This window comes from Gracilinanus agilis, chromosome 2 (assembly GCF_016433145.1).
Source record: "Gracilinanus agilis isolate LMUSP501 chromosome 2, AgileGrace, whole genome shotgun sequence".
Taxonomy (NCBI): Eukaryota; Metazoa; Chordata; class Mammalia; order Didelphimorphia; family Didelphidae; genus Gracilinanus; species Gracilinanus agilis.
In genome coordinates this window covers 141,762,785-141,775,073 of record NC_058131.1, presented here as the reverse complement: position 1 = coordinate 141,775,073, position 12,289 = coordinate 141,762,785, and the positions used below count along the sequence as shown (strand labels likewise).

Sequence of the window (12,289 nt, the reverse complement as noted above, 5' to 3'; positions counted from 1 at the left end):
AGATTACTGAAAGAGTCCATGACAAAAAATAAAATGAAAGCTTTCTGTTCTAAGGATGATCCCAATTTCTTCCTTGTATCAAACTCTGATTTTCTGCAATGTACTTTCCCTTAATACAATAGAGAGTGAGTCATCATGATTTAAAGAACACTATCCCAAGCTACTTCATTAACATGTTTTTACCTTCTCCATGCAATAACGATGGATCTAGCAGCTCCATCATGTACTCAATTTCTGTATCCAGTTCAAGCATGTCACATTGTGCTACAACATAGGTCAATACTGGCAAGAAGTCATCTGCTCCATACATCCTCCCTAGGATGGGGAAAGAAGACAAAGAGAAAATCATTGTCAAAGGTCAGTCTTTACTTAGAATGTATATGCCGAGTATGCTTTTAAGAGAGTAATGCCATTTTTGGGAAACATGCCATTATGTATGTGGTGGTGGGTGTTTCTGAAATTCTCTGAAATGATTATATCCACCCACAACCCTCTCTCTCCTCTTCCCCCACAGTCTATATTCTTGTAAGCTTCTATTGCAATCCCATACCACCAATTTCACCAGGAAGTTCTATAAGTAAATGAAAAAACATGTCTTTCTTCCTCTAGGAATCTCAACTGAAATTCAGGGTTTTTTTGGGCTAACGATTCTCCCAGAGAGAACATTCAGTATGATAGCAAAGAACATGGTTGAAGTCTTTTTCTCTATATAAAAGAGACAGGGTCCTATTTCTGTGGACTCTGACATCTACCCCAGAGCCTTGAACATAGTAAGTATTGGACAAATTTGTGTTAAATTGAAGATCAAGATTTATAGTTGAAAAGTCATCTAGACCAACTCCCTTATTTTATAGATAAGGAAACTGAGGTACAAAGTCACAAGGCTCCAAGTAGGAGAATGTGGATTTGAACCCATGTCCTCTGTCTCAAAATTCAGAGTTCCTTCCAATGTACCAAGTTGTCTCTATTTATACCCTTGATTTGAATAGTAGCTGTATTTTTAAAAAATATAGTTCCTTGTGGAAGTAGAAATACAGAAGAAAAACAACTGCCTGGTCACATGGGTTGATGGGGATATGATTGGGAATGTAGGCTCTAAACAATCACTCTAACGCAAATATTAATAATATGGAAATAGGTCTTGATCAATGACACATGTAAAACCCAGTGGAATTGCTCATTGGCTATGGGAGGAGGGGGTGGGAGACGGGGAGGGAAAGAATATAAATCATGTAACCATGGAAAAATATTCTAAATCAATTAAATAAAACTAAAAATATATATATATAGTTCTTCTTGAAAAGATCTCATATTATCATAACATATTATTCATAACAACTAATATCTGTGAAGCAATTTGGTGTGGTTGGTCTTGGAGTCAGGAAGACTTGGATTCAAATTACACCAAGATTCTTATGATTTATGTGACTATCTGAAAGTCATTTTGACTTTCTAGGCCTTAAGTAACTTTTTACAATTTTATCTTTTTTTTTTTTTAAACCTTTCCCTTCCGTCTTGGAGTCAATATTGTGTATTGGCTCCAAGGCATAAGAGTGGTAAGGGCTAGGCAATGGGGGTTAAGTGACTTGCCTAGGGTCACACAGCTAGGAAGTGTCTGAGGCCAGATTTGAATTTCTAGGCCTGGCTCTCAATCCACTGAGCCACCCAGCTGCCCCCTACAATTTTATCTTGCTTTAGTCTGGAAGTCTTGCTTCAAATCCAGATTCAGACACATTGTGATCCTGTTTGCCTCAATTTCCTCAAATGTAAATGGGGATGATAATAGTACCTACCTCCTAGGGTTGTTTTGAGGATCAAATAAGATCCTTGTAAAGCACTTAACAGTGACTGGCAACAAAGTGGACACTTAACAATTGTTTCCTTCTTTGCTTCCTTCCATTTGCTAAATTCATGCCCATATCACCCCTTGCCTAGTCCCTAATTCCATTCATTCTTCCCTCTACTATACCTTCCATAAAACTGCCAAGTCTTCCTAAATCATAGATCTGACCATGTTATTCTTCTGCTAAAAAATAAAAATATAACAGTCTGAAACATTTCTGACTTGCCTAGAATATAAAATGCAGACTCCTCAGATTGGTGTTTTAGGTTCTCTAAAATCTGAATACAATCCACCTTTTCCAGTTTAGTTATTTCCCTCCACCAACCAGACTAGACTATTAGCACTAACTCAACTTCCTACCTCCATGAAGCCACACAAGCTATTCTCCATTCCTAAAACACACTATTTCCATGTGAAATTGAGCTCTTGAATCTCAACAATTAAGAAACTTTTTCCTTTAAGGCTTAGCTCCAGTGCCAATTGCTTATACACTTAAATTTTAGTGTTTTTTCCTTCTTCAAATTACCTTTTAATTTTCTAGCCTGTGTACTTCCCCTATTCACTAAGCAGAAGTTTATAATGATATTCAGGAAGATTTCATGTACATATGTAAATCAGGGATCCATGGCTTTGTTCATCTTTATTAGTAAGTAAAATGAAGTTCATCTATTTCTCTTTTTTTAATTATTGTCTTATACTGCTATTTAATTTTTAATGTGTACATGTCTCACCACTGATTATAATCTCCTTAATAACAGGGCCCAAGTTCTATAATAACTCATATTTTCGTAGCACTTTAATGCTTTCCAAAGTGCTTTGCACCATTATCACACAGGCATAGGGATGGTCACACACTGGATCTCATCATTACCCCACAAGGGTTCTACTTCTCTAATAAAAATGCTTCTAAGGAGCAGCTAGGTAGCACAGTGGATTAAGAACCTAGAGTCAGGAAGAGGTAGGTTCAAACCTGGCCTCAGACACCTCCTGGCTATGTGACCTTGGGCAAGTCACTTAACCCCTATTGCCAAGCCCGTGCCTCTCTTCTGTCTTGGAACCTATACACAGTATTGATTCTAAGACAGAAAGTGTTTTTAGACACCTACCTTCTATCTTAGAATCAATACATAGTAGTGGTAAAAGTGAGTAGCCTTACTTTACCCCTGATTTTACTGAGAAGGCTTCAAGTTTGTCCCCATGACATTTAATACTTACTGAAGGTTTCAGACAAATGCTTTTTATCATTTTGAGGAATGTTCCATTTTTTCCAATGTTCTCTAGTATGGCAATGATGTAGCTTTGATCTATGTATAGTCCTTACCTGAGTTATTCTCCATGACTGTGTAGATTAATTTACAGACTCTTAGCAGCAGCATGACTTTCTTTTCAGGCGAATACATCTTCTGCATGGTCATGAATTTGACCTTGATCTTTTCTACATCCACAAAATCTGGAGTTGGGGCAAACACACCCAGGTCCTGAGGGTTCCTCTGTCTGACCAGTTGTAGGTTCTCTTTTAACTGTTTCCATGAACCATCAGCAGTATGGAAATCCTTCAGCATGGCTTCCACATGGCTCTTCAAAGGCTTCAGAATACACTTGTGCATGGCCTTTTCTAGCACTACATCTACAGAAGAAAATGCAAATAAGATCAGTTTCACAGTCTTAAAAAGGATAAAATGCCATACTACACGACTAGCAAGGAAAACAAACTGTCCATTAACAAGTTGGACATTTTCACATCATATTTATAAATGAATTTCTAAATGTATTTTTGAGGAAATGAAAGGTAAAAATATATGTATTAGGAACTTGCATTATGCTTTATTCTTTTGGAGCAGATCCTATTTATAGTCAGAAGTCCCTGATGGCAAGGGAGATTGTACTTTTTTGTCCTCTTATTTTAAGAGTTCATGAAGGCCCCCCAGTGCATCACACAATGCCTTTTCACAATCTCATTAATGCAGGATAACTGTGCCTACTGTTAAGACTATAAAAAAATCATGTAGTACTACCTGGATAATCATGTTCTTATAACATCACTCCTTTGGAAAAAAACTATCCCCTGTAATGTGGTTTTACTTAATGCTATTTCCATGAAACTAATTAACAGTGTTAGACAGGGTATGACCATAAAACAATTCTCTCATTCAGGAAGCAGAAGGATAATATTAAGAACACAGATAGATGATTTGATTGATTTCTATAAGAATGAGAAAGACCTACATGAACTGATGCAGAATGAAATAAGCAGAAACGGGAGAACATTATACATAGTAACTGAAATATTGGGGGGAGGGTGATCAACTGTAATTGACTTTGCTGCTAATAGCAATGCAATGATCCAGGACACTTCTGAGGGACCTATGAGAAAGAACGCTATTCAAATCTAGAGAAAGAACGATGAGAGTAGAAATCCAGAAGAAAATAGATGATTTCTCACTTGTTTATATGAGTATATGATTTGGGGTTTTAGTTTTAAAAGACTATTACAAAAATGAATAATATGGAAATAGGGGTTGAGTGATAATATATGTATAACCCAGTGGAATTACTAGTCAACTCTGGGAGGAGAGAGGGAAGAGGGAAGGGAGACAACATTAATTATGTAACCATGGAAAAAATTTTTAAATAAAATAAAAAAAGAACACAGATAATTAGAAGGAACCTGCATATTATATGAAAAGTAACTTGAAGAAAAAATAGATAGACATTATCATAATAAATCACTTGTCAATTCTTATCAGTTCTGCCTTGAAAATATTTCTTTTCATCCATCTCTTCCTCATTCATACAGCCACCTTATTATCACTTATATCAGGTCCTTATTATCACTCAGTGGCCTTCTCTCCTAAGTAGTGTCTTTGCTTCCAGTTTTTTCTTTACACAGGTGCCAATAACAACCTCTTCTTTAGATATATAAAGCCCTTTACAATCTGTTTCAGCCAATCACATGTGGTTGTTCTAAGCCAGTGATTCTAATACTAGCACAAGGAAACGGACTAGAGGGCTTAGCCAAGATGTCCAGTGTATCTGTGTTGCTACTTAGCTAGCCTCACCTCTTTTTATAAACTCAATTCATAAAGCAAACATTGTTATTTTGAAACTCAGCTTGTTCTTTCCATTCTGAGAATAGCTGATGATAAAGTCACAAGTCCATATTTAGAAACTTTAAAATCTTTTTTTAAAAAATCACCAAAATTGGGCAGCTGGGCGGTTCAGTAGATTGAGAGCCAGTCCTAGAGACAGGAGGTCCTCAGTTCAAATTTAGCCTCAGACACTTTCCAGCTGTGTGACCCTGGGCAAGTCACTTAATGCCCACTGCATAGCCCTTACCACTCTTCTGCCTTAGAACCCATAACACAGTATTGATTCTAAGATGGCAGGTAAGGGTTTCAAAAAAATCATCAGATTTAAAATAATTTGACTCTATTTATTGGGTGTTATTAGAAAATAATTTTGTTTCTTCTTCAGGAAACATGAATTTTATCATCTTACTTGGTGGGGGTGGCAGGGAAGAAAACAGGTAAGAAGCCAAAGAAAGGACCAGAATAGTATTGTTTCTCAAATTCTCTCCTCTTGAAAGCACAAGGTCTTACATTTAATTTTTTTTTCTTATCTCTAACATCCTGACACCAACATTTGCATTTTCTTCAATGTATTTCAAGGTCCAGAGTGTTTCTTGGCCAAATTGGTTGGGGGAAATACTAAACTAATAGAAATAGGTCCAAATCATTAGGACTGATAAAGAGAGATTAGAGATTAACATAGGATTTTGTGAAATTGAAGCTAACTGGTCAGGTGGTTAATCTAAGAAATTGCCTCAATATTTAAAGATATTTACTCAGTCACTTTTTTTTTTACTTGCTTTACTTAATTTCTAATTCAGTTTTTGACTCTCCTGCTTACATTGACAACATAGCTTATTTTTCTCCTCCCAGTCTTAGAAGATATCCAACTTGAGAAAAGTAGGTCTGTATACTGTAAACTCAGTGCTTAAAGATAAGCAATTATCATAATTTTTAAAAAATCCAAATCTCATAACTTTCCTACTGAATTTATAAAAAGCCTATATGTTCTCAAACCACAGTTGACTATACTCACTACTTCTTACCACATTTTCAAATTTACTTGGTAACAATTTAACAAAAAAATCCCAAATGCACAGAATAAAGAAAAAAGTCATTATAGGGTTAAAGAATAATATAATAATATTATGTTCAGTTCATGCCCATAGTTAAAAGAAATAGCTTGTTTTTGATTTTGATGTTTTTTCTCATAATGATAATCACTGCACAGGATCTCTGCCTCATCCAAAATTTTATAATGAAACTAATAGTTATAATTTCACAGATATAAATAGATTAAGCCTATAAAAATAATACAGAAATAATTCACTCTGGTTCCAGGTTGACTACATTGCCTCTTTAACTGTGGTCTTATTTAATTTCAAAAAGGAATTGAAAAATTTTGATAAATGACTGATAGGTTGTCAAGTTTTCTGTTTGTACTACTACAGGCCTATAGTGAAGCATTCTTCCATGATTCCTTAGAACCTCTCCAATTATGGGTGCTAATGCAGATGACTCAAAAGACAGACTGATTCTCAGCATCCTTCTGGTTCTTTTCTTTTTCAGAAATCCTTTTCCTGCCTTTTTTAGTTTTAATTATCCTGCTCTCCTCTCTAACCTACCAAAATTGGCTTTCTTGAACAATGTGAAATTGACCTTGGTGAGACTTGTTTTCAAGCAAAGTGATTAGTATTAAAAACCATACATGCTTACATACATACATGTGCATCTATATACACTATACATATATGTATATAAACATCCACATGTATTTGTAGATATAATCTTATTTAATCCTCAATACAATACCTAGGCACCTGCTAGGGATTATTATTCCTATTTTGTAGATGAGGAAACTTTTAAGACCAAGTGGTTATTTTATCTGTCTAGATCAGTGGTTCCCAAACTTTTTTGGACTACCGCCCCCCTTTCCAGAAAAAATATTACTTAGCGCCCCCTGTCACATACTATCGCTGCCCCCTTACAATTATTCACTGTATGCACCTGTGGCCATCACCGCTCCACTGGATTGCTGCAGCACCCACCAGGGGGCGGTAGCACCCACTTTTGGAATCACTGGTCTAGGGTCACAAAGCTAATAAGTTTCTGAGGTGGGATTTGAACTTGTCTCTGCCTCCCAAGTCTAATACTCTATTTGCTATATCAAGCTGCTTCCGGTTACATACTAAAGTGATTTATATCTTTTCTTAAATAGCCACTGTGGAAACTCCTATAGTTGTCCAGACCTCTTTAATTATATCACTCTCACCCCACCCCTCCACAGACAACACTGTAATAATGGTAGGAGTGTGTATGTTGGGATGAACATATAATTTTCTTTCTTATTTCCTTTCTGTGCCTGACATATAACTATAAAGTAATGAGACTGGCAGTCATGGGTCTTATTGCCTCAAGGGATTGCTGTCATTATATTAGTCACCCCAGAAATTCCAGGACATGATGGTTCCTTTGTTAATTTCTGTATACCACAGGATCAAGTACATGGAGAGCATTCAGGAGGGAAGGACACAAATCTGACTAAACAGGTTTCATTGCAGGCCTTTATCATCTTACTGAAAGGACCACTGGCCAAATGAAGATTTTTATTTTTATCTTCAGATTGAGAACAATGGTCATATGATTCACAAGTATTTTTAGTAGGGAGCAAAACTTTCCAGGTATTGATAAGATATGTCTTAGAATGATTCACCATAAATAAGGCCAAAAAAAATTGAATATTTTGGCATCATAATTCTGATCCCACAGAAGATCTGAAATTCATGTGATTCATAAAATTCTTTTAATAGATTTTTATTGGTATCTTTGGCTTTTATATGATCTCTATTTCCTCCACTTCCTTTCTGAAACACATCCCTTAACAACAATTTTTTTTAAAATGTGAGAAAGATAAAAACCAGCAAGACTAATAAATTGAAAAATCTGACATAAATATACTTGGGGTCTGCTTCTCCAAAGAAGGGAGCAAAGTGTCAAATTTTTCTTGGTGGGGAGTGGGTCAAACTTGCATTCATATGTTAATTAAAGCTTGCTAATTGTCTTTATGGACAATTGGGCTGATTTAATGTTGGCTGTTTTTTTGCAAGCTGGTAAAAGACAGTCAGGATCAAATGAAAGAATTCAGATGCTCCTCACTCTGACATAACAAATACACACAATAAGTTTTTTATGACTCTCCACATTCCCCATTTAGAAAACATTCCTAAAAGTTTAAAAACAACCTAAAGGTTAGCTAGTGCAAAAACAGCCTGTCTTCTGATGATGAAGAAATGTTACTATTTTATGAAGCTAACACATAATTGACTCAGTTTATGTGTAGACTAAATGGGGGGTGAGCCAATAGCTAGCATTTATATATTGCTTTAAGCAAGGTCTGCAATATGCTTTGCAAATATTGTCTCATTTAATCCTCACAACTCTGGGAGGGAGGTGCTTTTTTAATGTCCATTTTACAGATGAGGAAAATGAAACCAAGGCTAAATGACTCTTTAGGGTCACACAACCAAGGGTCTGAGGTTGAATTTCAACTGAGTTTTCCAGATTCCAAGTCGAGCACTTTAATGCTTTACCCTTGTTCTGCTCCAGGATCTCATATGCTTCTAACCTCCGCCATTCAATTTACTAATTGATCAAATGAACAAATTAGCAAGGATTATTTAAGGTTGTTTTTAAACTTTTAAACACCTATCCCTAGGTGTTAGGGATACAAAAAGAAAGAATGAAACAACCCTATTCACAAAGACTTGCATAATAAACATATATTGAAATATAAAGAAAAGAATACAAAGTAATTAAGTATAAGGAAGTTTGGGAGGGAAGGTGCCAGTGGCTAGGGATGGAAATGGTTGTCTAGAATCAATGATCACAAAACATTCTGAGGAATAAGGAGTGGAAAAGGCCAGTGCAGATCTAGAAATAACTGTTTTGGGGGGGAAAACCCCAACTTGTCAAAGCAACATACCATCTCTGATCTTGAGGGGAGAAGGGGAGGAAGTAGGGCACCCTGGATGCCTTTCTTACATGAATGATGTGCTGGCTAGTTTTGCTGAATTGCCTTTTTTTCTCTTACTCTTTTATTACATGTGCCCTCTTAATGTTGGGTCAACAGTATCACCTTGGGTGAAAATTGCATGATGGATCCAGATAGCATGGAGTATCTTGTTTGGGTTAATAGCTACAAATTCTCATAGTACTTTTTTCTTCCAAGACTTATTTAAGCAATGGAGCTACTTTCTCACAACAGAAATGTATTTTAGAAATTGGAGGCAGGGTCGGAATGCATTTATTTTATTTGTAGGCACATTTTGTCATTCAGGTATGTGTATTATCAGATCTCTCTGCCTCTCTGTCTCCTCACACCCTCCATCTCTCCATTTCTCTCTGCCTCTGTCTCCTCACACCTTTTCTCTCTCTCTGTCTCTCTGTCTCTGTCTGTCAGTCATACACACGCATATGCGTTCGCGCGCACGCACACACAGACACACACACACACACACACACACACACACACACACACACACCCTTTTCTTAGAGGCAAGGCAGCAAGGTAGCACAGTGGATGGAATGCCAGACCTGGAATCAGGAAACACTACAGTTCAACTCTGGCCTCAGAAACTTACATGCTGTGTGACCCTGGACAAGTAACTAACTTAATCTGTCTGCCTTGGTTTCCTCAAGTGTAAAACAGGAAAAATAATAATGGCTACCTCCTAAGGTAGTTTTGAGGGTCAAATGAGATATTATTTGTAAAACATTTAGCACACTTCCTGGCATGGAGTAGGTATTTTGACAATTTGTCTGTAATATAGGATCATAGATCATAGGTCGAGATGGTCATCGAATCCAACTTTATTTTACAGATAAGGAATCTGAAGTCTAGACAGGTGAAGTGATTTGCCTCAAGTCACCTGGCTGAACAGGTTGTAGTACTAGATTTGAACCTGGGTCTTCTAATTCCAAATCCAGCACTTTTTGTACTCATCTTGGAGAATTACCTGGGATTAAGTGACCCACCCAAGACACCCATAACTAGAATGTGTTATAGACAACTTTGGTGCTAGATCCTTTCTTAACACCATGTTGTCTCTTAGTTCAAAACAGGATTATAATAAAACTAGCAGTGATTTAAACTATGGAGTGACAAATGGAGCCCACCTAGAAGTGCATATGTATAGGAAAACTGGTGAGAGCGACCATGAGTTCTTTCAGGTCCATTATAGAACTTGGGCACCAAATGCAAAAATGAGGCCTCCGAAAAGATGTGAAAAATGAAACTGAATATACAATATCTTCCTACTCTGGCACCAAGTATATTACCTGCAAAAACATCAGAGAACTTACTTCATTTACCTAGATAATTCAGATATATCATTGGAAGGACAAGGAGAGAACTATGGTATTTTTGGTATGTGATATGATCATCTCTATCTCCAATTCATCATTATCCATCTAATGCCTGTATTTCATGTCTACCTCTTTCAAAGAACTAAAAATGTGCAGAATACGATATCTGAGGGATGGGTAGAATGAAATGGAAAATGTGCTGATATTTTAGAGTTGGAATAATTTTGTTTTTCTTGAAATAAGATAGGAAAATGAATAGGGAGATGGATTAAGTAGACTTCATCTGTATACATTCATAAAAAATACCTGGCTGAGATTTTAGATTTTAGAGTAGATCTCACTAGAATGAGATTTTACCATTGGAACTTTTGGATTATTTCTATCAATTATATTTATAAAACTGAAGATATAATATTACAGAAACCCACAGTCTCCTAAACTCAAATGTTGCACTGCCCAAGTGTAACAATATAGTCCAAATTTTATAGGGGGATGTCCCTGAAATCATACTAATAAAGCCAAAAACAATATTAGTACTTAATAATAACAGCTTAGTGTTTTACAAGTACTTCACATATTTCATTTTATCCTCACAATGACCATGTGAGATTCAAGCATCATTATAATTTTATAGATGTCTGAATTGAAGTTAAGTGACTCAATGTCACAATCAGGACTAAAATTCTTTGGACTCCAAATCTAGTTCTAATTTCTACCAGACTATGCTAATGAACACAAAACTAATCTATCAATTGGAGAATGAGCACTGATTGCTTGTTTTTTTTCCAGATGATTTTCTTTCACTTTCTTACTTGGTCTTTCTCATCATCTCTAGGACACATTTTGGAAATGGCTGGCTAGGTCTAAGGTGCAATTTGTGGTCAAGGAATAAAGCTAACTGTGCTTTAAGAAATGGCAAAAGTGGGCAGTGCCAGGTTGGGAGCTGGGAGGACTTGGTTTCAAATCTTGCCTCAGACACTTTCTACATGTGTGACCCTAGGCAAGTCACTTAACCCCAATCACCTAGTCCTTGCCACTCTTTTGTCTTAGGACTGATACTAAAACAGAAGGCATGGGTTTAAAAGAAAGAAATAGCATATAAGATGAATATAGAAGCATGATAAGATTGACATGAATTGACGCAAAGAGGAATAAATAGATATAGTAATGTAAAAACAAAATATATCAATAAAAAAAGATTTTTTAAAATATCAGTCCTCACCTCAGTTGAGCAAAGGTAAAACCAGAAAAGCATTATTTATCTACTTCTAATTTTTTTGATTCTTTATATAAGATCTTTGTGATCTGAGTTTATATATTCTATAGCTATAAATAATTCAGTCACTAGAAAGCTGCTCCAAGACTACATTTATTCAGCTTTATTTTTTTGGTTCCATATTCTACCACATTGCCCAAGTATCAAATGATTCTACATCAGAAATTGATATCACTTTATCATTGGAAATAACATTAAAGAAAAGGCATTAACATATGCTTTGCTCTTGCATTGTAAGGCCCATGGGACATTTCCATCCGAGTTGCACCTAAAACTTTCCCCATTAGAATATGAACTCTCTGAGATCAGGGGCCTTCTTACGTTTCTATTTGTATCTTCAGAGGTTTGCACAGTGCTTCTTTGCACATAGTGATTATTAAATGATTCATTCATTCATGCATTTATTTATACCAGGGAGGGGAAAAACAAACTGTGACCTTATTAGAAATGCTCGAATGTTTCTAGAAATGATCAGGATATATATACAATTAGCTCTGATAAATACCAAATATTTTCTAGGTAGACGTTTCACCTCTGACGTGGGGTAGATTTGGTGGTCACAACTCATTTGTTAGCCCAAACAGATATTAAAAAAAAAAAATCCTCAGCATGATGTTAAATGGGAGAGCACTGACTACTGTTAAACACTTGAGTTCTAGTACTGACTCTTATTATCATTAATTAGCTACAACTCACAATTTCTCTGGATCTCAGTTTCCCTATTTTTATAATTATGAG

General features: G+C 36.0%; 1 protein-coding gene across 1 annotated transcript in view; it reads right to left on the bottom strand.

Annotated features, from left to right (window-relative positions):
• Positions 1-12,289, bottom strand: part of RIN2 (Ras and Rab interactor 2) — a 249,154-nt gene that overhangs the window by 12,322 nt on the left and 224,543 nt on the right. The window contains exons 10-11 of the mRNA XM_044663428.1: positions 3,165-3,470; positions 184-315 (exon numbers count right to left, since the gene is read on the bottom strand). Of these exons, the coding sequence (XP_044519363.1) occupies positions 184-315; positions 3,165-3,470 (438 nt within the window). The remainder of the gene's footprint in view (positions 1-183; positions 316-3,164; positions 3,471-12,289) is intronic.